At 46.4% G+C, this 27,900-nt stretch overlaps 2 protein-coding genes and 5 non-coding genes across 11 annotated transcripts; 4 read left to right on the forward strand and 3 right to left on the reverse strand.

Moving 5' to 3' along the window:
* The first annotated feature begins 606 nt into the window (after positions 1-606).
* ARMH1 (armadillo like helical domain containing 1) lies at positions 607-27,867 on the forward strand. Its single transcript, XM_042031054.1, is given in 8 exon segments — positions 607-615; positions 940-980; positions 982-1,092; positions 1,094-1,150; positions 1,513-1,827; positions 2,511-2,736; positions 2,920-3,008; positions 26,451-27,867. Coding segments are annotated over 8 exon segments (879 nt in total). The 3' UTR covers positions 26,482-27,867.
* LOC121666038 lies at positions 3,402-3,516 on the forward strand. Its single transcript, XR_006016552.1, has one exon. It is a non-coding gene; the product is annotated as a U5 spliceosomal RNA (small nuclear RNA).
* Positions 4,389-4,503, forward strand: LOC121666030. Its single transcript, XR_006016544.1, has one exon. It is a non-coding gene; the product is annotated as a U5 spliceosomal RNA (small nuclear RNA).
* Positions 4,966-5,080, forward strand: LOC121666039. Its single transcript, XR_006016553.1, has one exon. It is a non-coding gene; the product is annotated as a U5 spliceosomal RNA (small nuclear RNA).
* On the reverse strand, positions 7,795-25,308 carry KIF2C (kinesin family member 2C). Of its 5 annotated transcripts, XM_042030540.1 has the most exons (22): positions 24,994-25,308; positions 24,814-24,908; positions 22,901-23,002; positions 22,634-22,682; positions 20,791-20,823; positions 19,810-19,935; positions 18,949-19,065; positions 18,447-18,547; positions 18,103-18,198; positions 17,054-17,108; positions 16,808-16,970; positions 16,440-16,530; positions 14,792-14,855; positions 13,597-13,688; positions 13,209-13,351; positions 11,610-11,814; positions 11,044-11,154; positions 10,471-10,538; positions 9,185-9,287; positions 8,991-9,107; positions 8,508-8,634; positions 7,795-8,317 (listed from the first exon to the last, which is right to left on the reverse strand). In XM_042030540.1, exons 1-22 carry the CDS (start codon positions 25,055-25,057, stop codon positions 8,241-8,243), a joined length of 2,199 nt encoding a protein of 732 aa, XP_041886474.1. In that variant the 5' UTR covers positions 25,058-25,308; the 3' UTR covers positions 7,795-8,240. The 5 variants fall into 5 exon arrangements, with proteins under 5 accessions (XP_041886474.1, XP_041886475.1, XP_041886477.1 ...); XM_042030541.1 differs by lacking the exon at positions 20,791-20,823 and having other exon boundaries at positions 24,994-25,294; XM_042030543.1 differs by lacking the exon at positions 18,949-19,065 and having other exon boundaries at positions 24,994-25,290.
* LOC121666041 lies at positions 25,554-25,668 on the reverse strand. Its single transcript, XR_006016555.1, has one exon. It is a non-coding gene; the product is annotated as a U5 spliceosomal RNA (small nuclear RNA).
* On the reverse strand, positions 27,268-27,382 carry LOC121666040. The gene has a single exon (XR_006016554.1). It is a non-coding gene; the product is annotated as a U5 spliceosomal RNA (small nuclear RNA).
* Positions 27,868-27,900: the final 33 nt, after the last annotated feature.

Genomic DNA, 27,900 nt, shown 5'->3' on the forward strand with positions numbered 1-27,900 from the left:
GTTTAACTGCGAGGCTCCTTGACACTGGTCAGTGTCCTCCAGCCAAGGCGTGCACAGCTGTGGGATTGCCACACAAATGGAGAGCTTAATCCCTGACATTTCATCTCCCTTACTAAGTGCACCTTCACATTTGTCAAGCTGCACTAGGGGATATCATACTGAGCCAGAAGTGTGTCAAAGACACTTGGCAAAATGTGGGTTTCTTTATTTAACACCTGTGTGAAGAAATAGAAGGAACTGCAGACAAGAAATGTTTCTGGAGCTTCTGTCTTCTTGCCTATAGCTCTTATCATTTTAGCTTTTCTTAGATTGTTTAAAAACATTCCAGGAAAATTAGATACGGAAAAACGGAGCAAATGTCTGTCATGCTAAAGGGTGCCAAAGCACTTTCCCACTGCCAAGGCCAGGCACATATTCCTGGGGTGGATGTGGGCCTAGTCCAAATGGCTGTTGTTCCAGCACGTGAGTGAGGACTGTGCTGCTGTGCTAACAGGCATTTATAGCCCCTTTGACCCTGTCACTCCCCATAAATCCATACCTATTTCTGCTCTCATTTCACTCTATTTATTCCCTGGCAGGTCAGATATGAGATGCAGTGTTCATATCATGAGGCTAGTGAGAAACAGGGCTGGGGTAATGGGTAACATCAAAATGACTTTATTAGCAAAGCGGAGAAGAGAGCTCCTGTGGTGAAACCACCTGCCCTGGAAAATAATCTCAAGTCTGTCACAGATTCATTGTGCAGCTTCAGACATATCAGGAACTCTCCTTTTGCCTGTTTTCCTATCTGTGAAATGAGTATAAGAGAAAATGAGATTAAATGGTTACTAAGTGCTTTAATATTGTTTGCCAGAGATTTTAAATGTGATTCTAGTGGTAATTCATTAGTACAGTCTTTCTTCACAGACCTTTTTAAACTTCCTTCTCATTTTTCTCTAGGCAGAAAAGATCGTGGCATCTGTCAAAGAGCAGGAAGCCATTAGCCATAATGGTTTTCTTGCAGGAATGGGATAGTGCCCACAAAGTTGCTCAAAGTTGCATGCTGAACAGCTTCATTAAAAGCAAGGCAGAGCCAGAGCTGGAGCTGGAGTTCCCAGGGAGCCAGCTTGATTCTGGCTCAACTAACAGTGTGGCTCAGGATGATGCATCTGTTTCCTTGGACAGCTGGAGGTGCTGTGTGGTAGTGAGATGGAGATGGGCAAGATCTCTACTGAAAAAGTGTTTAATGAATAAGCTTTTGGACAGAGACATCCACATCCAGCCACATTCTGCAGGTTTAAAAAACAACCTGGCTATCGAAAGACGGAACTGAAGAGAAAGGCATGTAACCCATCTCTCAGGAACCTAGAATCAGTGGGTTTTCTCACATCTGGATGAGTGTGCTGCCTCTCCCTGCCTGTAAGAGGATGGTCCATGCTCTTCTGCAGAGACAGTACCCCAGTTCAGACCTCTACCCACTGCAGTGAGATGGGAGGTGATGGCTCCCAGGACATGGCATGCTGGCAGAGGAAGATGGGCTCCAAGGCAAGTGACACTTCTGGCCTTGTTCCCCCTATTCTTGCAGCCCTGCAGCCACAGATACCTTACTGAATTTCTGGAGAACAGAAGTGTCTTGATTCCTCTGGAAATACTGGGGCTGAATCACATGAAAGAAGAGGATAAAAGAGAGTCTGTAAAGCTGCTGTTGCTCACTGGAGACACTGGCAGGGAGTGTGAGGAGCTCATTTGTGAAAGCTGTGGTATGCAGCATGTCCATTTGTGTTTTGTCCTGATTCAGGCGAGGATGTTCTCCCTGTCCTCTGGCCCCCGAGGCTGCTTGCTGCACTGAGCCGCTCCCTTCTCTCCGCCTGAGGATGGCAGATTCAGCAGCGCTGCTCCAGCTGGAAGGAGTTCAGAGTCTCAGCTATTGTGGAGCGGTTGCATTTCATCCCCTCTCGTTTTTTAACAAGCTCACTTTCTTCACAGACATTTTGGTGAGATATTGCTGCCTTGCTGGTGGCAATTCCTCCTGTTAAAGCCACAAAACAGTTTCCATCCTTACCTGCATCATTCACCTACTGCAAACTTTCCCAGATTTCCTCTCTGGGGTGGGAGAGTTTTGTGGCTTGTATTTTTTGAAAGAGAATTACAGCTTTTTCTTCCTGTTTTTCCTCCTAGGTAGTGGAAGCTAAACCCTGTTAGTTCTGTACTTCAGAGGACATTCTCAGAGGCCATGGGGTGATACATGCTGTCACAGCTTCCTGCAAGAGAGACAAAGCAGCATGCTCAGTAGCGGGATCTGTAGCAACTCTGTCGGTATGCCAGTGCCAGATTCTGTTTCTGTAAATGCCTGCAGAAGGGCCTTCCTTGGCCACTTACTCCAGCTGAGAATTTTGCTAACTGGTTTTCTAGTTGTGGCTCCTGACAAGGACAGAGAAATTTTCTCCTGGCTGTTTGAGGAACGCTTCAAGTGGGATGCAGTACTGGGTTCTCTCAGAGTGACAGTGAGACAGCTGAGGTGGCTGATCCAGGCGCATCCAGGCACGCAGGTTGACATCTCTTTCTCTGCACAAGGGTGCAAGGCCTCACCAAGTTCTTAAACGCCTCCAACTCAGCAGAAGATCAAAAAGATGCACAGATTTGGGTCACAGCAATCCCAAGTATCAGAGCCAAGATTCCCAATGCCTCATAGCTGTGCTATTTTGTACCTTCCCCCAGGCCCAGCAAGGGGCTCTGCAGATGCTCTGGGTCATGCAGGTGAGGAGTGGGCCTTGCTGGGGACAACAGGCAGTGTTGCCACCTGTGTCCATCCCTGCTCAGGCAGGAGCTGTGCCTGTCTCCTCGGCATTGTGGCTGCACTGAGTAGCCCTACTGCCTGGAAGAGAACAGCCTGGAGAACTGTGTGAAGACTGTTCCTGTCACTCCGTCCTTTTCCCCCAGGATATGACGGGAGAGGTGCCCTGTGTGCTCATGGAGCTCATGCTAGGTGTCCTGTGTGTGTTCAGTACATCTGGAGGTCCGGTACAAAGGTAGGATCTGTCTAGCCACCCTAGGTGGTCTGGGGCTGGCCTGGGAAAGTGTGCCGGGGTCGAAGGGCAGGCACAGGAGGTCTCGGCCTTGCGTCCCTGGGGCCCCGATCCTGCCTGGCTGCGGCTGATACGGGGCCGGGCGGCGACGGGCGCCTTATTAGTATTCATGATAATTTGCATACCCAGAGTGCACCGCGCGGCGACGCCGCAAACAGCGGGTAAAGTTCGGGTCGCCCACTCCCCGAGATCGCTGGTCCGGTGTAAGTCGGGCTCTGTCCGCTCCCGAGAGAACGGGACGGAGCCGTACAGCGTCAAACCTGGGCGAAACCACGGTCGCTGTAACCTATAGAAGGACAGCCACAGATGGGTAGCTGCCGAGGGGAGAGAGTAGGTATACTCTGGTTTCTCTTCAGATCGTATAAATCTTTCGCCTTTTACTAAAGATTTCCGTGGAGAGGAACAGGCACGAGTGTCGAGAAATTTTTTGAGGCTCCATTTCGGTGGAGCTACATATATATGGTAAAAAACAGAAGGGACTTTTAATACATGGTAAAGCGAGCTATGGTGTGATCAGAATTTTATGGTAACAGTTACCGGCTACTACTGCCATGGCTGCCGGCAGCACGCATCCTGTATTTAGGATGCTTTCGCACCGCCTCTACCCCCGCTAGGGCGGCCACCTCATTACCCTTGTCTGGTCAGAAGATGCGCGGTGACGGGGCGGGGCTCGGGCAACCCCTTCTCCCGGCCCGGGCGATGCAGCGGAGCAGCTGCGTGCCGGCGCTTCGGACTCCGGCAGAAGCGGCAGCCGGGGACCTGCCCGAAAGTCCCGGGCACTCCAGGCCCGCCCGCGGGGATAGGGGTGGTGTTGGCGCCCGCCCGGAGCTCAGCACCATGCGTGGGGCCGTACCGCGAGCCCTCTCGATGTCGAGCTCCGGTCCGTGGCGGCGGCGTACGCTGGCCTTTCTCGGAGCCGAATTTTTGCCTCTGCGTGGTGCTGCTCGTGCCGACGATGCGAGCACACCCGAGCGCCGCGGGGTCCTTGTCCACTACCGCTCGCTTTGTTCTCAGCTGCCCCGCTCCGCTCCGCCCTCGCCAGCAGGAGGGCCGGAAGCACCGGGCTTGGTCGGGGCGGGCCGCCTCCTCCGCTTGGTGTGATCAGCATACCCGGAATGCTGTGCGGGCAGCGCCGGGCCGGCCCCGCCGAGCACCGTGGCCGTGGGCTCGGGCCATCCGGGCTGTGGTACCGGCGGGGGCCTGGTGCCGAGCCGGGTGAGGCGCCGGAAGGAGTGGGAAGTAGGGGAAGGAACTGAGTGAGGGTCGCCGTGTCCCGTGGGACAGGAACCGGGAGTGAGCATATGTGCGGGAAAGGTTAGGACCATACTCTGGTTTCTCTTCAGATCGTATAAATCTTTCGCCTTTTACTAAAGATTTCCGTGGAGAGGAACAAGTACGAGTCTTGAGAAATTTTTTGAGGCTCCATTTCGGTGGGGCTGACCTTATTCTGGTTAAAGAAAGAAAAAGTGTTGGGGGAGGGATGGCTGGCATGGGTTGTTGTTGTTGTTGGATCACGGCATTAACGCGCGGGATTGGGGTTTATAAGCGGTCTCACGCGGTTCGGACCGTGGGGATAACGTATGCGCGGGACACCGGTGGCAGCCGAACCAACGTGCTCCGCCCATCTCCGCCCCGGGCTCCTCCTACTCATTACCGGCGCCTCGTTACCGGGCTAATTTGCATACCCAGGGTGCCCAGCGGCCCCGCCGGTGTCCGGCGTTGCGGCCGCTGCCCCGTCCGGGCTGTAAGGGCTGTCCAGTGTGTGCGTCCCATGGGGCCGGGCCGGGCCGGACTGGGCCGGGGGTGCGGGGCCGGGAGCGCCGGCCGGGCGGACGAGCGTCGCCGTGACTGCTGGGGGATGGAGCAGAAGGTGCCTATGTTGGAGAGGAACGGTGGGGGCATACTCTGGTTTCTCTTCAGATCGTATAAATCTTTCGCCTTTTACTAAAGATTTCCGTGGAGAGGAACAGGCACGAGTGTCGAGAAATTTTTTGAGGCTCCATTTCGGTGGAGCTACATATACTTGGTTTAAAAACAGGGAAAGAAAGTGCTATACGTTTTGTAGGATAACGCGGGTTTTCCAGTGGTTGTTGTAGCCTGTTATTTGTATACCCCCTGACTTGACTGCTACAAACGCTAGCCAAGGTACGCCCGGGTGACGTTCCAGGGTGACAGGGAGGGTCTTTCATTCAAGGTCCATCACCACCTGCCGGGCTCAGCCGTCACCTTGACAGGTAGGGGAGGTGCAGGGGGCTGTCCCCTGAGGCGAGGAGTGCAGCAGCAAAGACTGCCCGGGTCGAGGCGGGGGTTGCCTGTAGCACTAATGCTACCCTGCAGGCCTCCAGAGATGTGCTGAGGGCTGCTGGGTGCGGCTGGGGAACAGTTCCAGCACTGGGTGATTGCTGTCCTGGCTCAGCAGTGCAGGCCACAGTAGCCCCGGCTGCCTGAGCTGTGGTATGTGCATAGATCATGAGATATAGGCACACTGTTACCTGAAAAACTACATCCATCGTCCTTTCATGCTAGCAGTGTAACTCCACCTCTCTTTGAAGTGTTTCGAAGCATCATTCTCTCCTTCATAATGGTCCTCATACACACAAACACACTTTGTCTGAGGGAGCCTGTGCTGGTGTATGTTTAACAGGCAGCTACTACAAAAGTCATTCAGTGAGAAACTGGAGTAGAAGCTACAGGACCACAAAAAGAACCTTAGATAAGTGGCATCGTTTTGGTAAAAAAGGACTGGGACATGTCCCTCCCAGGAAAGATTCACCCATTCACGCCTGGCACTCGTCGCTGCTGAGTATCTCAGCTCTGCCAAGTCTCCAGCCCTAAGCTGGTTAGAGATAGGCATGTTTGGGAATGGGGGAGAGTTGCTGCCTACAGGTAGAAGTGCTCAGACCCTCCCTGCTACTGCCACCAGAGCTGGCTTGAAGTTTTACTTATAGGGAGATGGAAAATCTGCTCTGGCCTTGTGTGCTGTCACTGCTGACAGCTGGGCCTGGAAGCAATGGCTGTCCTGCACAGGGATGAAGGGTGTTGGATTGCTCATGGCCACTGTATTCTCCACACAACTGGGAGCCACAGCCAGCAGTGAAATACCCTTGTATAACATCAGCGACCCAGTGAACAACCTGGTGCCTATGGTTGGTTGACTGCACAATCCTTAATGAAATTCAGCCATTTGTACTAAAATTGGTTAATTCAGTATGAATTTCCTGCACTGTCCACAAGATAGTGCTGTCAGAACACTTTTTCCTGCAAAAGCAGATGACAGAAAATGCTTGGTGGGTAGGAAGACAAACCTGAGGAGTTTTCCAGTGACATCCTCTCAGAAGGAAGTGTGGTGATGTTTGAGTCCTGGGGTTTTTATGGTCACACAAGAAACTTGCCAGACTTTAACATACACCAGGAAGCTCCCGCTGACTATTAAACAGTTGGTTCTCAGCAAGCCCCACTGTTAAATGATTGTCAATCCATGCACAGCTGAACATTCCTTGTTTGTTTTGGGACTCTCGTGTCTGTTGGTACTACAAGGGCAGGACAGAAACACAGCATTTTCCATTGCAATTGCACCAAGAGGCCCAGACTCAGGTCATTGTATACTTCTTCCCCCATCCAGGGTAGGAGCTGATGGCCTGCAGACCAGGTCTCCAACTCCTAGGGTGGATATATGGAAAACAAGCATTGTTAGGTCTACAGAGGGAAGGTAGTGGGCAATACTTTGTTCCTTGCCCAGGGAAAGGCTGGATAATCCAAGGTAACACCTGAAGCAGAACAGGAGTGTCTTGCTTTTGTCCAGACTTAGGGCGTAACAGCCCTTTTACTCTGGCTGTGCTATCTTAGTATGATGCAGGCAGAGCCCAGGTACAAGTCAGCTTTGACAGTTCAGAAACGCTCAGAATGCTCAGCCCCACTCTGCTCCCAGAACCTAAACTGTTGAGTACAAAGTGCCCCAGCTGTGGAGGAGGATTGTGCCTGGACTGAAGTATCCCTTCTTTAGGTGCTTGTGACTAATGTCTACTCACATCCCTCAAAGAGCTTTTGCTGTAATTTCCAGGCCAACCCTGAAACATGGCACACAAAAATTGATCCCATCCAGGCTGAATAACTGACCTCCGCTAGAGTTGGCATCCCCAGACACACAGCAAGGATGCAGTCCATAGACAGGAGGTGCTGAGCTAGGGGGGCATTGTCACTTAAATTAGAGCCTTGACTTTCAGAGGGAGAAGGCAACTCTAAGAAAAGAGGGAGTAAGGGTAGAAGGATCCCTTTGTGATTTGATGTTTGCATAGCTGGCTCCTGTGTTGCTGAACCCAGAGCCCACACAACTATTTTGTGCTTTTGAAGACAAATGCTGAACTGAGCTGAACAAATAAGAAAGAGCAGGCACCAGCACATCCCTCACAACTGTTCCTGCCCTGAACCTGCTCTTTTCCCTGACAACAGGGTGAGCAGGACGATCTGAACCCAGGCCGCACACAAGGGCCATGGCAGCACATAGCTGCACCTAAGCCAGCTTCCCCCTTGTCAGGGGATCCCAGCAGGATCTCAAAATTAAGAGACAAAATGTATTTTGAGTGATTTTTATGTAAACTTTACAAGTATAAAGATTTTGAAAAGAAACTTCATCCAAGAAATCAGCCTCCCTACCAACAATGAGCCAGTCTTTAGGAGCTGTTAGACTTTACCAAAATCAGCAATAAATATTTTTTATAGGACAGTTAACTAGATCCAACAACGTTTATTTATTCAACTTCTTAAAATACTGGATTTTACAATCACATAGTCCATTTTCTTTCTAGAAAAGCAAAACTTGCAACAGTTTTGCAATGTTTCAAGCACATCTGGAAAAGGTTATATACTATACATGTGTATTTAGTTCTGTTAGGGGAGACCATTGTCACTAGCAAAGGGCCAGATGCCAGACATCTCAGGCAGAGACTACAGACTCTCAGGCCCCCTACCCGAGCATTGCAGTGGGTGCATTTTAGCACTTTGCTGAGTACCCTGATACAGGCCATGAAGAAAAAGGCTGCTGTGTTCACTGCCCTTGGGCATGTGACCTGCAGACACTACCACATTTAAAACAGGAGTGATACAAACCACTGATGAACATGAAAGACAAGACAAGTGCATGCAAGATTGCTTGTGAACCAGGTTTTGCTGTAATAACTAAGGCCTCTGCCAGCTTATCTGCTTGCTGGCTTGCTCCTCCAGTTGCATGGCTGTCCCCAGGGCATCCAGTGTTTCTGTAAAGAAAGGTAAGAGCAACAGGGTGACTGATCTGGAAGCTGAATTTTCCAGCCCAGCTGTCGCTCTCAGCAGACTTCAGAGCTGTGCAGGACTGGGTACTCAAACCCCCCCGGTATGCTGGCATTACTTTCAAGTCTTTGGAAAAGCCTTAGTAACAGTGGTAGTCAGATACAGGGTCTAACATACCTCTGACACTGAGGAAATTTCTTGAGCTGTCCTCTACAAAGTACTTAGCTCTGGCCACAAAGGTCTCAAGATCATAGTCTGGTTTCTCTGCAGTTCCCAAGAGGTAGTCAAGTTCAGTCGTCATTCTCTGTATTTACAAGGATAACAGTGATGAGAAATGGACTTTCTGGAAATTCAATTAGTTTCTTCAAATCTGGCAATCTAATCAACATAGCTGAGCTTCTACAGACCAGGAGCAGTCAGTGCTCATTAGCAGCAAGTAGAGGTTGCTATTTGGAGGGGAAAAGGAACTGGCAAAAGCACTGGAATGCCCCAGTTTAACCAGTTGAGCCAGAAACTACAGGAAAAAGTTGGCAGGAAAAAGTAACACCACTGGTACAGCATCTTGCATTGCTGCCTCCCCAGCAGCACTTGGCTCAGACAAAGCAAGCTGCTATCAACATATAGAAGGCAGTCTGGGCTGGGTTTGCTGCTTCCCCATACCTGTCTCAGTTCTCTGAGCTGTTCTACAACCTTCTCCTCCCATTCACTAATTTGAGTCATAACCTCTCGATAGCTGAACATGTGGGGAGAGAGTTCTTCCTCTTCGTCCTTGGAGAACTGCAAGAAATAGCCCAGGTAAGAACAGCAAGTTGTTCCCAGCTTTGAGTTCTGTTTAGCCCACTGCACACACATACATTGAATTGAAGACCTGAGCCTTCTATACTGGTCTCTGTCTCCTCAGTCTCCATCTGACTCTGTGTGTCACTACATCCATCATGAGGGCTGAGCTCTTTCACTCTGCAACAAGAAGATTTGTCACTCAAATTCATCTTTGTCAGTTTCTTGGCTACAGCATCACAAAGCAGCTACTGCAATCAATCAGTGCTCAGCAAGAAACAATCAATCAGCTGCACTTCAAAAGTGGCACAATTACCATCCCCATTACGTGGGCAGAAGCCCCTGAAGACTGTGGGAAGGAAAGCCAGGAGATGTTTGTGTTAAGGAAACTTTCCTGTCCAGGCATCCAGGAGCCACTCTGGCAGTTACACTCACATCACCTGAGCTGGGACTGAAGTCCCTTCACAGTGGGTGGTACATAAAACCTTGCACATAGTTCCTCAGGTCTCTGTGTGTGTGGCTATGCTATATGAAGGTTGCTCTCTTAGATTCTTAAGTCTGTTGGATTTGTAAGTAAGTTAGGCCTGTAAGTGAGATACTTTGTGCTTATAGTAAATTCAATAGAATCTTATGTTAAATTATTTAAATTAGGCTACAGATTAGGTGCAGTTAAAATCTTTGGGCCCAAACCATTGGTCTAGTGGGGGGTCAAGGGGGTCACATGAATCTTGTGACTCAAGGGGAGGGTCTCCCTTATTCCTTTTCATCCTTACCCCTTTTTCCATTTTTCAGGCTTTCAGGTAGATAATATTAGGTTGATTCTGGTTTTAGATAGACTGATTTTAGTCAAATTTTTCTCTGTGTGCTTTAACCACCTAGTAAGTAGTAGAGTGAACCTTGACAACAAACTCTGTCTTTCATTTAATTTTAAACCTGCTTTTGCTGATACCTTTGCCAGTGATTCTTTGAGTGACCTAAAACACTCATTTGTGACACATTCTTAGCACACCCTTACAGATGGGTCAACAAAGTACTACAAAAAGTAAAAGGCACAGAGGCAACCATTCAGGACAGGATAAACTCCCTACAAGAACCAGGCCAGTCTGAAGTCTAGCATGAGAGGAGATTCCTTTGAGGAAAAGAGACATTACTCATGGGTTTGCATCATCTCTATTATGCCTCACACAGAACACCCAGGTTAGTTTCATATGACAGCTCTAAGATACTTTGCTCCTAACAACCAACCTCCAGGTTGCCAATACAAACAATACAAGAGAACCTGAGGTTCCAAAGGTCGGAGTAAAAGCAGCTAAAACACCTTTTTACAATAGGATTAGAATCCCCAGGTCAGAAAGGCCATTACCTGTCAGCGTATCTCAGTGTGTTTAAGGTGTACTCACACGAACTCATGCCTGGAGAAATCATTGCTATCTGCAAACACAAAAGAAACCTTAGTGACTCCTATCTTGACTTTTGCTTGTTAATGCTCCTACAGATCTCACCACACAGGTGGGACACTTGAGGACAAAGGGTTGGAGTTGAGACAGTCAAGTCCATTTTTCTTTATGGATTCTGTGGGACATGCCAGCATCCCTGTATCCAATTTTCTACTGGCTTTGTGTGGACCTGCTGTGCCTCACCATCCACAGAAAGCAAAGCCCTTTGAGAGCACACCAAGCTCTCACAGATTCACTGTATTAAAAAGACTTCCACAGCCCTGCTTCTACTGGAGCTGGGCATAACTCACCAATTTATTATCTCACTCACCATGGACAAGTTTCCATGAGGTAAATGGGGTTTTTTGGTTGGTTGGTTTTTTTTTTTTTTAAAAGATCTGAAGCTTTCTGACGTCAAAACCCCCTCTCTCTAGAGGAACATGCAGCTATTTGGTCAAATTATAGAACCTAAGCATTGGGTTTGACATGTGCATACTCACCATGCAGGTCCTTGAGTTTGCTCCTATGAAAGAGTCTCTTAGCACCTGGGTCAGCTTGCTCTCCCGAAAAGGGGTGTGAGACTTGTTCTGTCCTAAAGCTCGGATGCACTCCTACGAAATGACAAGTCTTGTGAATACAGTATCGGCATCTCTCTTCAAACACCCCTGCAAGCTATCAACCACCAACTGCTGGTAAACCCAACAGGCTGAAGAATGGTCACATGTATTGCTCTAAGCTCTTCATAGTCTTTAAAATATACTCTGGGTATTTGACTGTCACAGGGCAGTAGGTGTAGTCATCATATGTCATAAAACCCCCCCAAAAAACAAGATTAACTTGAATGAAGCTTGAAATAGCTAGACCAGTATCTGTCCTGACAAGACTGCACTACTGTCCTGGAAACATTCTAAATGGAAGTATACTCTATTCTTAGGTTGCTCACATCCTAAACTAGTACTTCTTCAGTTGTTTTTTCCTTGTACTGGAAAGAAACAGAACAGATAACCCCAGAGTTGAACAGAATCCACATGTGGATTATCACTCTGCTCCATGAGCTGTAGCTCACCTTCAAAGCCAGCAAGCTCTTATTGATTTCAGCACCTTCCATCCGTGTCTGCCGATCAGCACTAGATGTGTCTGCACCCCTTTCATTTCCTGCCAGGTCCACCAAAGAAAACTTGCCAATCATTTGTCCTCTTCGGCGCAGTATGATTTGGAAGCAGGCATGTGAGCGTGAAGAGCTGGCATTTGCAAAAGTCTGCCCAGATGTCCTACAGCAAAGATGCAAACAAGCCTTAGAAATGTGTCACAGAAGACAACAGGTCCTGACAGCACTAGACAAGACTTGTAGCCATTCAATTAATCTCCTAGGGTTTATTCTGCACATTAATACTGTGAGTTTGTGTGAATTATGGAATTGCTGCTGATATAAGAGCACAGAACTACTTGTGAAAAATATGAAGCTGCACCCTGCTTATAGAGATTTAAGACTATTCAAGCTGCCTGGATCAACTCAGCCAGCCTACACTGGAATGCCTTTCTGAGTGCTAAGGCCTCACATGGACTTGAGCTGGAAGTCACACCTTCAGCATGCCACACGTCATTTTCCTAATGCATCTGCCATTATACAGTAAGCTCAGCCAAGCTCCCCACTAAACAGCATTAGCTGTGCTAGCACATTACAATCATGGTAAATCCCTTTCTCCAGCCAAGCTGCCTTGGCACTTCACCTCTGCTGTGCAGCTGCACCTGCCCCATCACTGCAAGGCACAGAGTGATATCTTTCAATTTAAACCTCCCTGTGACCTTCACTGTCAATTATTCCCTGAGAATGCTGGCAGGTTCATTGTTCCACCCACTACTGGTTAAAAAGGAGGGAGTAGTCTGAAAAGTTAAAACAGTTCTTAACTAAATTGCCAGCCAAAAAAGGATGCACAGAACGCTGAATAAGCTTTTAGGATGAACATATTTGCCCACACAGTGCAGTACAGAAGCCAAGGAGCTCTCATTTGCCTATTAACATTTCCACAGCAGTTGCAACTTAACTGAAGCAGGTAACACTTGGTAATATAGATTTTAGCTCCCAATCAAAGACACCAGTATGATGCCAGAGCTGCCCCTACCACAGCCTTTCCTGCGAGGATGATGCGCCAAGCCTACAGCTGTCCCTTGGCACCTGCTTTCAAGGATTCTTTAGACAAGATTCCTGAACCACATACAGTATTTTTGTTGCCATTGGAATAACTCATCTGCCTGCAGTTAAGCCAAACCATTTTTGCAACTATGGTTCATACCAGCTGCTGTTCCCTGATCCTACAAGCCCACATGGAGCTGTTTGTATTCCTGTAAACTAGCTGATACTTCTAGAAAGCTCCAAGGCAGCCATCTCCTCATGTGAATGGTTTCTCTTATTGGAGTTCCATGAGGACACATGAACGGGGAGCTCTGACGTTTTCTATGGAAGGCAGGCTGAACCCATCCCATCTAGTCTTTTGTTGAGTAACCACTTTCTGGTATTCATGCAGAGGTGCTGCTCAGTGCCTTTACTGGGAACAACAAGCTTCTGTTTAAATCTCAAAGCACCAGCTATAGGCATCATATATGTTTTTCTAAACATGGAGATGCCACAGGACATGACCTTCTTAAATGTTTTAAGGCACCAAACCTGCAGGCACTGCCAGTCGTGATCATTCTGATGACATCCTCAGCACAGCCAACTGGTTTCTCTTGGAGACCAACAACCTGGACCTGTTGCTTGCCATCCTCCAGGACTCGAAGCTTGGCCTTCTTATTCAAGAGGTCAAACACCTATATTTAGGCAACAAGATTGAGGCAAACCTGAACAGGGACTCCTTGTAAGTATTTTTCCCTGTCTTTATACAAAGCTATATAGAAACAGCATCTTTAACATAGACTTTCAATTCAATTCCAAACACACCAATAAAAACAAAATACATAGAACGATCTAAAGTATTAAGTTTGACTCAGCTACTTATGAAATATTCAACCAAAGAAATCAGGTCAAGATTTGAAAATTAAAAAAAAAATCATACCTTTCCATTGTATATTTCAAAGAAAGTCACATAGACTTCCAGATTCTGACTCCTGTACCTGGGCTGATTTAGGAGGAGGAATACATCTTGTGCTAGTGAGGAAAGACAGAAGTTAACTGGTTTAAAACACATTCTAGTTGCTACTTGATCTACTTTCAAACACTGCACAGCTATAAGGCAGTGTCTAGCACTGAGTGACAGTTATCCAAACAAATGCTAACAATCAGTGCTGTGCTACCATCTGGAGAACAGATTCAGCAGAATCCTTATCCAGGGACTGAAAACAGGGGAATACAGAAGTTTCAACTGCTAATGTCACCCACAGACAACAATCCTTACTGCTCTGAGGGAACACTGGGATCCTCTATTGTTCTGGACAGGCCTGAAAAAGTCACGTGTTTGCATTTCAAGTGCATCTTGCAGAAAGTCTAGAAAACACACATCCCTGAACATCTGCATTGCTGCGGTTTGGAGACAATATACCAGATTAGTTGAGCCTGTGGCTGGATCCAGCGCAGCTTTTCACAATTAAGCTCCAGACTTTGAAGCTGAGCTGAAAAGCAAAGACTCCTTCAGGGCCAGTCATAACTATTTTTCAGAGATCAGCCAACAGTTGTTCCTGATTCAGCTGCCTTGCTACAGACTAGTTTCACACTGTGTCGTTCTAAAGGGAAGGTAAAGGTTGGGTTTCATAGTACTTTCCAGGCATTATATTAAGAAGGGGCTTCTAAGCATCCATTTTCTGAAATAATTTTGGACATGCTAGGTTTTTTTTGCATTTAAGGTTTATAGGAAGAAACAATACATATATCACATGTATGTATTTCACATAACAAGTTTTATATCAAAAATGGGTAGAGTTGTGTTGTACTCAGATATGTCTGAGACAAAAGCAAAGCAGAAGAATCAAAATGAAATGGTTCTGCCCAGCAAATGCCTAAGTAGAAAATGTGTCATCTCTTAAAAAATCATCATCATAAAAAAAATATCTTCTGGTGGAGGAAAAATATTTTGTTAAATGAATAAAAAAACCAATCATACCTCCTGCAAACGCCAGCTCTTATTATTGAAAACACAATTACTTTATGTATCTTCTACTGGACATGTTTCGAATAACCATACAAAACCGTATCTTCTCTAGTTAAGAACAACAAGCATTAATTTGACTTTTGTATCTATAGAAGAATCAACTTACAGGCAAAAGCATATATGCCCTTTGAGGCATTCTGGGTTCTCCCTGAGAAGTCTCCACCCATAGTCTGTGAAGAGAAAAGGCCAGAGGTCAGGCATGGCACCAACAAGTCAGCCTATCTGATCTCGGTCCCAAAAACAGACTAGGAAGTTACCACAGATAAGCCCAAATGCCAGTGAGGTTACTGGAACACAGTGCCAAATTAGTTTGCAGATTCCCTATCAGTTCAGAAAGAAGATCTGGCCTACACAAAGCAACAGCTGAATGCCGGTAAGGCTCTGGGGTGCAGAGTCAAAGCAGTTGTTCCTCCAAGGAAAATGTATGGCATTGACAGTGCAACCAAACAGCCTCTGGTCAGAAGAGATAAAGCTTCATTTGTTAGGGTCTAGGTTGAATAACATTTTTGCTGCTACTTGGAAAAGTTAACATGACATGAAAATACAAATTTAGAGCAGACAATACCTTTAACTCCTTTGACCAAAGTATCTTTAATCACAACAAAATTTTCAGTCAGTGCAATCCTAGTGACTTGCTCTACCACTGTTATTTAAAACACAGCTCAATCCCATGACACATTCTCAATCTACCAGAATTTAATGTGCAGCACTCCAGTCTCAAGGTACAGCTGTTGTCCTTGCTGTCCTAGTTGTCCCCTAGGATTGGGAAGGGAAAGTAACTTCACCTATGATTTTAGTGCATCACAGCTGTATTCCACAGCTGCAATGATGCTCAGATAAGCAGGTTTCTCTGCCCTTCCCAGTGCAATGAAAGCAGCCTGTGTTCAAACTTCTATCAACTTCCAACTTTCTGTCTGGATTACTGGAAGAGATCTACAGCTCACTATATAACACTTAAGATAAGAGGTGCTAGCCTAAAACTTGCCTCTGACACTGAATGACAGCAACAACTCTGATTACTCAAAGCAGTGAGTTAGTCCAGCCCAGTGCAGATCACTGTGGTTTGAAGCAAGCACTTCTTGCGGATCAGAACAGCACATTTGGCTCCACTATCATGCTATGAGGATTCTTCCCCATAGTTCCCAGAAGAAGAAAGTTAAAGACAACACAGCTGTTGAAAATTTAGAGCAAGCTTTATCTTTTGAGACAGAAGACAATTTTCACAACTCTTGAAACTGCAGCTGTTAGACTGGAAGGAGTGGTTAGAAAGCAAACACGCTAACTCACCCACTTCACAAACAATACCAGATCACTTAAGTATTTATGTGCATCAAGAGGGTTATTCTTATATAATTGCTGAAGTCTTTGGAGTGTCTCCAAGCTCAAAACACAGGATAGACAGTGGCCTTTGTCTCAGATGGAGGCTAATAGCCCCACTTTTCAGTCAGGAGTTAAACAGCAACAGGCGTTTGAGGCAACAAATAGTCATGACTAAAACTGACATGTCAGGACATCCTAAATCTTTGAAAAGCCACCTATGGGGGATTTTAGTACACTTTTCCTGACAACCTCGAAGGAAACCCACTGGTACATATAGCTACAGAAAAAGAGATAACATCTTACAAAGTATTAGCTTTAAGACAATAAAACCAAGGTCCAAACTTCTTACACGATCCTACTCATGCTCAAACATCAGGGAGCTTTGAAATACTTTATCAAAGCTAGAAAATTTGAGACGCTGGGGAAAAACTTACGTGTGTCTTGCCACTGCCTGTCTGGCCGTACGCAAAGCATGTCGCCTTCCCACCCTCAAAGATGGTCTCTACAAGAGGTCTAGCAGTGAATCTGAATATTCAACAGATAAAAACTAGTTAAGGCAAATATTTCATACCCTGCTTCATCATCATCAGTTTTAAGAAAAAAAAACTAAAACAAAAGCAAATCCATAGGCAATCAGCAAGGCCATGCCAAAAATAAGCTTGAGACTTTTCAGTCCTTTGGCTTCCTCCAAAAAGGATTTTAATACTTATTTCAGGTAACAGTTTCTTTAAGCTTAGATGCCATCTAGCCATAGCTGCATGCTTTTATCTGAAAGTCATTCCCAGTGGGCAACAAGCATTACCTGTACACCATTTCATTTGAAGAAGTTTCATCAAATGAAAAGTCAAATCTAAATGTTTGGGTTTCAAGGTATTTTGTTAGGTCCACTTTCTGCTTTGGCTCATGCACCATCAGGACATACTTGCTCGGAACAGTAACCACATCACATTCCTTTTTGAGAAGTTCTGTTGACAGAAAAGACCCTCAGTTTTAACAAAAATGAACAAAGTCAAACTGTTCAAGACAGCTGTTTGGTCAGTACACTCACCTTGCCTATTGAGAGGGCGCTTTCTCACACAGACACAAATCCTGTGCTCTTCTATCTAAGAGAAAAGTAAGAAAATACGTAATTATTTTCCAGTTACACTCACTCTTTATTACAGAGAGATCAGATGCTCCCTCACATCCATTTTTCTATACGCTGATCAGTTGCTTCTGAGCCAACCCACTCATGCAGGGATGTCAATCTTAAAGTGCATTCAGTGAAAAAGCAACACTACAAATAATTTACCTTTATGTAGCATTCTCCAACGTATCAGGTGGAAATGCTGCAATGCTATAGAAACTGCCCCAAGTACTCTGTACCAGAAGTAGTAAAAAGTGTAGTCCTCAGCCAGCTTTCCAACAAAACTTACAATGTCAATGCTGCAGCTATGGTCAAATAATTAATCAGGCAAATTAATACTGTCATTTACCCCAGAGGTTTTTGTGATCTGGAGTTCTTTACTGATGCAGCAAGTTTAGCTATTTGTGCAGCACAGCTACACATCAGATGAGCTGGGAAGTGCATATGCCATTGGGTGAGACAGAAGGCAAAGGTAACAAGCTCTTCTCCTGTCACACAGTGATATGTACACTGTGGTTTTTAATGGCTCAGGGTACTGACCGAGCCAGGGTTCTCTAGTTTTTAACCTCTACTTTTGCTCCTCCACTTTTTGAGGTATTTAAAATCCATATAACCTACTTATATTAACATATTCTGTAACAGGTCAACAGTCCATTTTAAATTATACCTATTCCTACAACAATGGCTGTGCCACTAAAACTGAAAAACACTGATGGTCACACATCATTGCATGGTAATTGTTGAACCACAGGCTCTTCACTAGTGACACATGCAAAGTAAAACAAGACAGCTTAGCCCTAAATAGGGAAGGCAAGTGACCTCACGGATACCACCAGCTGCCTCAAGCTCACAATGTGCTCAGACAATTTCCAAGGTGCAGTGATGCACCAACTGCTTGATGTCAACATTTTCAGTACAAAATAGAGAAGTCTGTCTACAGGCTGCAGTTAGTAGCCTCAGTATTTACTTACTGGATCACTTATAGATATTGGCTGGCAGTTTAAAGTTTCTCTGAATTCCTTGATCATACGTGCAAACTCCCAGTTTGGACAGGTGCTGTCAAACTCCTGCATGGAAAAACCATGGACGTGAATGTAATTGATCTGTTACAGCAAAAAAGGTCCCAGAACCTGTTAAATAAGCAGCTGTGTGCAATTAAAAGCATTTTACAACATTCAGAACTTTCTGAAACCAGAATCAATCCACTTTTATGTACAACTTTCTAAGAACTGTCCAAACTATGTTTTGTTTTCAACTACTGTTGTACAGTGTCCTACAGAATTTCCCCTTACAGGTGTATTGTAGAGTACTCCACCTGTGCTCGTTTTATCCTGATTTCACTAATTTGAGCTCTCTTTTCTTCTCTCTTGTTTCTCATTTTCTCCATCTCTTTCACAACGTTAGATCTTCTTCGAACTAGATAGAATGAAAACAGTTCCTTGGATTAAATTTTCATACTAGGTTTTAAGCACAAGACAAACATTTCAACTTTTCCAGGTTGCTGACAGACTAGCTCATACAGGAAACAATCACCTTCAGAAGGATGGCCATTAATTTTGCAGCACTTCCTTCCCAAACCAGATCTGTCACAGAAACTGCCTCTGAAGTCACGCTACCACCCTAAAGCAAAGGCAGCATTTCTGAGGCAATACCACTATAACAGAATTACACATCTCTAATAAAAAATGATCAAGATATTCTGTCTTGCTGCCAAAGCCACCTTTTCAAAGCTTTAGCTTCTGAGTGTACAAAGCAGCAATCACATAGTGATTCATTGCTGACTGATGAGTCAGTTTTTATCCACTGCTCTCTGGTACCTGGGCTGTCTGAAGAGCACTTTCTAGCAGCAGGCAGATGATTCTCTGTATTTCCATTTACACTTGATAGTGAGGCTTCTGTAACACAACCCAGCCCACTAGCCCTGGTTTGGCCAGCTGCAGAAAGAAGCCAGACCAAAACCAATAATTAGATTGCAGAGATCAAGAATAATTTTGTAATTTCTAAAGCCTCACAGACCAGAGGCATTGCTCAACTCCTGCAGCAGGAGATAGAACGATCTAAAACCTGTGGTAAATGACCAAGTAAACTTTTAAATCCTTTGCCAATCACCAACTTTTATGCAATGCTGCAAATCAAGGCCAAAACAACTAGACAAGAGTTTATTATCAAGCTTCTTATTTCAGTGTTTTTGTAGAACTTGACATGCAAGGCATGCCCTCAGCTATTCATAGAGTGGCCTGGTAAAATAAATAACTACAATTTTGTAATTCAAGAAGGCTCAAGTTCTTTCTTTACTCAACCTGTATAGGTAAAACTATTACCAGTACAGTTACAGGGTGTGTTGTCTGCAGTGTTAAGGCACTTCTCTTCCCACTCTAGCCCCATGAACACCACTTTATGGCATTAAGCAGCTACCATATCCACCTAACATGCACAACCACAGCTCTCTGGATAAGAAAGTACATCATTATGCACAACATGGTTTCCAAAGTCCTTTGGAAAACACTTCAGGTAGGAGCTCTGGATATTTGCAGAGTGGCAGACCTCTAGGTCTCTCATTTTATCTATGAAAGAGTTCAGGTTGCTCTCCCACTAGGATTTGCAGTTTGAATAATTAAATGCACACAAAGTGAAAATTATTTCACATTAAGAATTCACTGGAATGTTTCTCCACTCACCAGGAAGTGACAAATATTTTCTGGATTGCAAAGAAGTGCAGGGATCTACTGCCATCTCATCTTCCTGCACTGGGAAGCTGCACTGGGATTCTGTGATAGCAGTCATCCTGGAACGGCCACGCACAGCTTTGGAAACAGGAATCCAGAGACACTCAGACACTTGAAATTAATCAATTGCTCACAAAGTACAGAGCAGTGGAGAACAAAGTATGGTTAAAAGAATCTTTCCGATCAGCAAAGTGCAGGACAAAGCAATGCATATGGGTGAAAAGTGATTAATAAACACAGCACTACAGAAAAGCAAACACTTCATTCCAGATTTGCAATTCCAGTGAATTTCTTTCAGATACCACTAAGGATTTACATAAGGATATGGCAGTTCCAGCACCTTAATACCTAGGAAGGAGGAAGTTTCAAGTTAGAGAATTGCTAAAACCTCCAAAGCTTCACACTTGCAGGGCTGTTTGAATTAACTCTTTGATGGTGACAAGGGTACTGCAGCCTGGCAAATGGCCATGGGCAGCATTGTGCCCACCCACCATGTGGGCACCCACACACAGGCTGTGTGTGGTGCACAGTAGGCTGGGAGCTCCATGGCACTACATTCAGCGAAAAGACCCTGTATAATCACAACAGCAAGTCTTTGAAAAAAGTCCCTTTGTAGGCAGTCTCCATTTTCATATGCCAAGGTATTTCTTTCACTGAGATCAATTCCTTTGCAAAGCTTCCTAGGGGAAGGATTGGAATGTTTACCTCAATAGGTTTAAAAAAAGCAAATCTGATATGAAAAAGAAAGTGTGATGTGCAAGCTAGAACTCCTTCACCTCTCATGACTAGCAATTATTAGAATTTATCCAGAATGAATCACTATTATTTCAAAAGACACCAGATCTATTGAAGACCAAGGGTTCATTTCAATTCTGAATCAAATTCCTTAGAACCATACCCAAAATTCAGTGCCCCTGCCTGTTAACTCTTTACCTTGAATCTTCTGCTCATGTGCAGAGGTGACTGCTGCAATTTTAGAAACAAAAAGCATCAGTTTCATTATACTCAAAAAGGGCATTTTATTCCCTTTTCTCTTGTCACACATGTCCAGACCTGATCTCATCTCACACTCAGCAGCACTGTGTCTATAAATGCTGGTGCTCCTGGACAAGGAGATTAACTGGAGGATTCACTTCATGTAAATGGGTTTCATTCAAGTGATTCTTGTATGTGAGGATATTCAGCATCCTCAAAACTTCCTATTGATTCATGGGATTGAGGCAGTATCTATTTCTTAATTCTGAAAGCACTGCTTCTGCTTCTCTCCTTTCCTGAATAAGATGGAGACAGACACCTTCTGATCTTCTTTAATTTGTTTAGTCTAAGAACAAGTCTGAAGCCAATGTTAGCTTTCTAATTGGTGCAGCACAGAGTTTGCAGCAGGACAGATGCCCTGACACTGCTGGGCTTTAGCTAATTATAACAACAGAAATTATTTGATGAATACTGAGAACACTGCTTCTCTTAAGCTCTGAGGAGGTCTTCAGGGACAAGACTGTGCCAGTAGGACAGGCAACAGATATTTCAGACATACAATTAGATTCTATACTTCAGGAGAACTGTGACCTCTGCAAGGACATCTTTCCATCAACCAGTGACAGGATTAACACACCTTGTGTCTTCCAGCTGGCTATCCAGTTCTATTAACAGACCTATATATAGACAGTCATAATTTTGCCACATCATTTTGCTTGTCAGTTCACAAAATTTATGGAGTTCTCTGAATTTGAGAAAGATCAGGATACTCTAGTACAGAACAATTTCTTACACTTTAAGATTCTTGGACAACTCCTGCCTCTCTGGTGCCAGGCAATTTGTACTGTTGTCTTCTGTCTTGCATTGCATGCAACAGAAGAGGGTAGACAAGCCCAGATGTTTTGTTTACAGCTCAATTGCATGGAGAAGCACAAGTCTTGCATTGCATGCAACAGAAGAGGGTAGACAAGCCCAGATGTTTTGTTTACAGCTCAATTGCATGGAGAAGCACAAGTTTTAGCTTACTATGCACTTTAAGAGAATCATTAAATTAGTAATGATTCAAGCTCAGCATCACACAGTGATAGACAAATATCACACAAATAGACCTGTAATGCTGCTATTTGCAATTCAAACAGCATAGAGTCAGCTAATAAAGCTAAAAGAAGGCAGATAATAGGCATTTTCTAACTCCTGACACCTCAGGAAGAACAATTTCTTAGCAATCCCACACTGACATCTCTATCTACTCTTCTGGCTTTGCTCAACACATTGTACTGACATGTAATCAGGGAGCTGGGCACACCAGCTGGCACTTTGGCTGCCTGCTCTGAAAACGTCTCCAAGCATAAAGATCTACTTATTGTCTAGGGAGACTGCTTGATGACGAGACATACATTTGTCACTGCTATTTCTTTCTTGTCCTTTCCACTCTCATTTTGACACTTTTAATCTTAATAACTGCCACTTAACTTCTGTTGTTTGTGGCATTTGCAAAACTCCATACAGAACTTTAAAACTCACTACAACAGCAACTGCCTAGTGACATTTAAAGCAGGGAATAACTACAGCAGAAGAGGAGAACACATCCACAAACCCCAGCTCACAGGAGCAGGACAGCAACCTGTTAGGAAACTTCCTGCCCTCAGGAGTCCAAAATATTGGTATGAGACAGTTAGCACTGCCTGAATGAGCAGCCTTATGATGTACTAAAGTAGAATATTATAGCTACAATGACAGGCCAGCACAGTTCCACAAGTGTATAGCAGAGAAAAAAAAAAAACAAACAACATTTTCTCACCTTCCCGGGGAGCAGGAATTTTTGAAAGTGTTGTTCTACGCTTCTGTTTCTGAAAAACAAGGAATGCTGTAAACAATTGCAGTAAGCAGCAAACACCTAGCACTGCTCTTCAGGGCACCATCAATACAACAAGAATTTCTGACCGAAGTTTAACTATGAGACAGAAAAGACAAGTAGAGATCTCAAACTTTAAGACTAAGAGTATTATATATAACAAGCCTATGCTTTAGTACCTTAGAAAAAACTGAACTACTTTAAAGCACTTACCTGTAAAGTTACATTGTCTTGCAAAGGAACATTCTCTTTCACATCAGCAGCAGGTAGTTCTAATAATTCAGGATTTATTGCAATCACATCATTAATATCAACCTGCAAGAGCAAAGGCAGGATTTTACATAGTGGACTATTGCTGCTACCACTTAGGAATTGTTTTTTCCTAATCTGGACTTTCAGTGAAGGCAAACAAACTTGACCCACTGCCTGCTAAATGTTACATTCAAATTGCTTGGAAGAGTAAAACAGTAGTTCCTATTCCATTTGAACAGTCTGGTACATCTAAATACACCAGACAAAATGTGCTAGTTAAGCCATTTACCGTCATCTGCCAAACACCACACAGCTCTGCAGGTGCCATAGAGCACTTCTGAAGAGAAGGGCAAAGCCCATTTGGCATCCCCTGCTCTAATCTCTCACTGCTAATCTTAGTAAATCTCAGCAGCTCTGTGGCTTCTGTGCTAGGAGAGCATTAAGTGTTTACTGTGCGATTGTGCTTACCGAAATAAACGTCAAATAGCTGCTTAGACTCTGAGAAATGAAGGATTCAGCATTTAATCCATAACTTAACTCAACTGTATCTTCACTTGCTACTGCAAATGATTTCACCTGAGGTCAGCTATCACCTCCTGACTGACCCTCCTGGGAAATTATAATCCTGCCACACGATGGGGCACCCTGGCAAAGCCAGGGATAGGGCAGGCTCGAGCACAAATACAGAAACGCAGTCTCTGTTCTGTTTTTCAAAACTATCCCTGATGAAGAGATTGGAAGCACCTATACACAAAAATTCCACTATCACAGCAGCTTGCAACTGCAATTGCAACCTAACAAGGCAACACAAGCACCACCAGGAAGTTCTTGAGTTCTCAATTAACTTTGGAATTATTTAAATAAGAGTCCATGAAAGAAGAAAGCAAGTAGGTGAACCTCTCTAAAATGTGAAAATACCACTTTCTAGCATAAGAGAAATAACCTATGAAGTCTAATTCATATGGAATTGGTTAGCAGCTAATTGGAAAGTGAATTAGCTCAGAAACAGGTACGTGGACAATATATATGTATATATATGTGTAAGCACATAGTATATATACATAAGCACATAAGAAAACTACTGGATTTTGAAGTATCTTCCTAAAGATTTAACATCTTGACACATGCAAGCAATTTAGCCAGAAATTATATCTGAACATGTATTTTTTTTTTATATTTGAATGCAGCAGGCACATGCACAAAGTAAGATTTGGTTTCAAACAACCAGCCAATGGCAACTTCTAAGATTTTCACTGAAATCCAGAGTCTGCACATTTCTAGAGACACCAGAAGGACAAGTACTTTTGCTCAGTGACAGAGACTTTTTTAAGTGACAGGATTTCAGCCACATCAGCCTCAAACGCCCCAGACTCTCCTCTCTCCCATCCCATCTCACACTGTATTTATGTTATATTGGTGCAGAGACTCAGGAAATCAAACCCAGCCCTGTTAACACGGCACCTTATTAGTAACAGATTTTAAGGAAAGCCTGAAGGCCATAGTAAAAGACATGGAAAGCCAACAAACAGCCCAAAGAGCTGGAAAACTAGAATCTTGGGACATTCAGCATCAGCAGTCAACAGTGCAAGAGGCCCAACACCTCCTTGATCCCTTCTGGAAGGCAAAAGGTGCAGCTTTGGCACTGCAGCTCTCACACCTTACCTTAGTGCATGTGGGGCATTGCTTTCATTATGCATAAAACAAGGAGAGCGCGGAGCGAGCTGCAGCAGCGCGGGACGAGCGCTGCCCATCCAGCGGGGCAGAAGAGCTGCGCCGCTCCTGACGAGCCTCGGGCTTCCCGGGGCACATCCCGCCGGGGCCCGGGAGCGTTGGAGCACCCGGGGAAGAAGGGGCCGCGAGCAGCTCTCACCCACCTCCTTGCCTTTGGTGGCGCCGCCCTCAGACCACTCCACGGTCACGCAGGAGTGCTCCACGTTCACCACCTTCACCGTTGCCTTATGGATTAAGCCTGGAAAAAGTCGGCATTGAGCCCCAACCTGGCCGCCCCACGCCGCGGCCGGGACCCTGCAAACTCCCCGTTCCCCACTCCTCACCATTGCTCCGCTGGATGTTAATGACGACGCCGGGGTGGACGTTGCGGTAGAGGCCGGAGTCCATGGCACGGGCACAGGAACCACGTCCCACCCCAGCAGCGAAACACCCGCCCGGCAACCGCCGCCGGTTTAAACCCCGCGCGCCGGCGTGCCGCGAGGGCTGCCGGGAGTCGCAGCGGGACTACATCTCCCGGCAGGCCCCGCCCCCACGGCAATCCCGGGATTGTCGTAGGCTGTGGGGCGCGAGGTCTGCCGGGAGATGTAGTCCCTTGGGCGCGGGCAGGACTGCGGCTCCCGGGGAAGGGAGGTCAGGGCGGTCGGCCCTGCTGCGTGAGTTGCGGCTTGGAGCGGGCGGGGGCGGTGCTCCCGGGAAGGACTGCGGGATGCCCCAGCCGCGGTCGGACAGACCAGCCTCGGGGCCGGTGGAACGAGCGGAGACCCCACAGAAAGTAGACAAGCGTGACTGCTATCGGAACACGTACGCAACTGGTTCTATAGCACTGAATAACATCTCTAGTAAACACATGGAATTTTATCTGTTTTTAAACTGCAACAAATGTAGCTCTACCGGAGTAGAGCCTCAAAAAATTTCTCGACACTCGTGCCTGTTCCTCTCCACGGAAATCTTTAGTAAAAGGCGAAAGATTTATACGATCTGAAGAGAAACCAGAGTATGCCATCTCCTCCCTCCCCGACATAGCCGCCGTCTGCTCCACCCTCCCACAGTCAGGGCGACACTCGGCCCGTTTGCTGTTCCCGGCTCCGCATCCCCGGTCCTGCCCCGGGGAGCGCATACGCCGGGCAGCCCTCACAGCCCGGCGGGGCGGCGGCCGCAGCGCTGGACAGCAGCGGGGCCGGACACCGGCGGGACCGCGGGGCAGCCTGGGTATGCAAATCAGACCGGTGACGGGGCGGGGCGGACTCAGCCCCGCCGGGCGCTGGGGGCTGGGGCCGGTCCCGGTCCTCAGCCTCAACAGGGCTCGCGGGTTCCCATCGTGGTTTAACCCCAGCTGGACACCGTGGAGCCCCTCGCTCACTGCCCCCACCCCGCGGGAAGGGTAAAAATGAGAAACTCACGGGTTGAGACTAAGGAGTTTAACAATTTAAATAAAATAGTATTAAATTAAAAATTGTAAGGAAAATAAAGTAGAATCATAGAATGGTCTGGGTTGGAAGGGGCCCTAAAGATCATCTCGTTCCCATCCCTGTGCCGTGATTAGGCACACCTCCTACTAGACCAGATCGCTCCAAAGCCCCATCCAACCTGGTCTTGAGCACTTCCAGGGATAGGGCAGGCACAGCTTCCCTGGGCAACCTGTTCCAGCGCCTCGCCACCCTCACAATAAAGAATTCCTTTCAAATATTCAGTCTAAATCTCTTCTCTTTTAATTTTAAAACGTTCTCTCTTGCCCTATCACTACATGCCTTTGTAAAAAGTCATTCTCTCTTTTTTATAGGCCCCCTCTAAGTATTGGAAGGCCTCAATAAGATCTCTCCAGAGCCTTTTCCAGGTTCAACAACCCCAGCTCTATCAGCCTATCTTCACAGGAGAGAGGCTCCAGCCCTCTGACTATCTTCATAGCTTCTTCTGGATTTGCTCCAACAGATCCATGTCTTTCCTGTATTGGGGACCAGAGAGCTGGTTTCAGCAGTGAAAGGGCAGAATTGCCTCCCCTGACCTGCTGCCCAGGATGCAGTTGGCTTTCTCACTGTTGGCTCATGTCCAGCTTTTCACCCCTAAGACCCCCCAATTCCCTCTCAGCAGAGCTGCTCTCAGTGAGTTTTCCAGTCTGTGTTCTCCAGTTCTTCTCATGTCTGGGATTGTCCAGACCCAGAGGCAACACGGGGCACTTGGACTTGTTGAAATTCATGAGGTTCTTGTGCCCCGGATGGCACCCTGTCCTTCAGGTATGTCACCCACACCACTCACCTTGCAAACTGGCTGCGGGTGCACTCAACTCCCACTGTCTGTGTCCTTGATAAAGTTACTAAAAGCTCCAGCCCCAAGACACAGCCCTGAGGCACCGCGTTTGTCACCTGTGTCCACGTAGACATAATGTCAATGGCCACAGCATCCTGGCCGCGCCCGTCCAGCCAGTTGCTATAATCTACCCTTGAAATCGGGACACAGACCCATCGTGGATGACCCAATTACCAAGGTTTCCTAGTTTTTACACGACCTCCCCGATGACAGCTCTCTCCGCTGCCTATGGACAACACCCACACCCCTCAGGAAACTTTTATTTACTTCTATTTTTCAACCAGAAAAGAGATAGCTCCACCGAAATGGAGCCTCAAAAAATTTCTCGACACTCGTGCCTGTTCCTCTCCACGGAAATCTTTAGTAAAAGGCGAAAGATTTATACGATCTGAAGAGAAACCAGAGTATGCCACCATTCTTCCTCGCGCATATGCCGTCTCTCAGCTGTCTCTCTCTAGAACACGGCGACTCTGTGGCGTCTCCATCGGCTCTCCTGCCGCCCCGGCCTGTTCCCGTGGCAAGGACATGGATCCAGCCCGCGCCGGACGCAGCAGTCCCGGGGAACAGGGGCGGAAAGCGCGACCGGGGCCGCCCCGCCGACGCGCGATGCACCCTGGGTAAGGCAATAAATCTGAATACTAATGTGGGATATGCTAATGAACCCAGCGGTGCACATCGAGCATGCAAATGTTTATGACGCTATCACGACACGCAGCCCATGTGCGCGAGGGCTGTTGCGCTCCCTCGGCCCCGCCGCGGGACGCCGGGCCCTGGGCCCTGTCCGGAGGCGTTCGCGCGGTGACCCGCGGGGCAGGAAGGACGGGCCTGCGCCAGACAGACCCCCGACAATGCCCACTTCGTTCGGGGCCCGCGGGCAGAGCCGCCCCCGCAGGCCGCCGCCGTTGCCCACCGCCTCCCCTCGGCGC

Source organism: Corvus kubaryi, unplaced genomic scaffold, assembly GCF_017639235.1.
Source record: "Corvus kubaryi isolate FWS band 111438036 unplaced genomic scaffold, C.kubaryi_AGA036_p1.0 37334, whole genome shotgun sequence".
NCBI classification, from domain to species: Eukaryota; Metazoa; Chordata; class Aves; order Passeriformes; family Corvidae; genus Corvus; species Corvus kubaryi.

Bases quoted from the DNA above. Each gene is read 5' to 3' on its own strand.
- KIF2C (XM_042030540.1), bottom strand. From the start codon at position 25,057: ATGGACTCCGGCCTCTACCGCAACGTCCACCCCGGCGTCGTCATTAAC. The intron at 23,003-24,813 runs GTGGGTGAGAGC...TTGCTCTTGCAG, and splicing joins GCGCCACCAAAGGCAAGGAG to GTTGATATTAATGATGTGAT. The intron at 11,155-11,609 runs GTGAGCTACAGC...GTCATTTCGTAG, and splicing joins AGAGCTTGCTGGCTTTGAAG to GAGTGCATCCGAGCTTTAGG.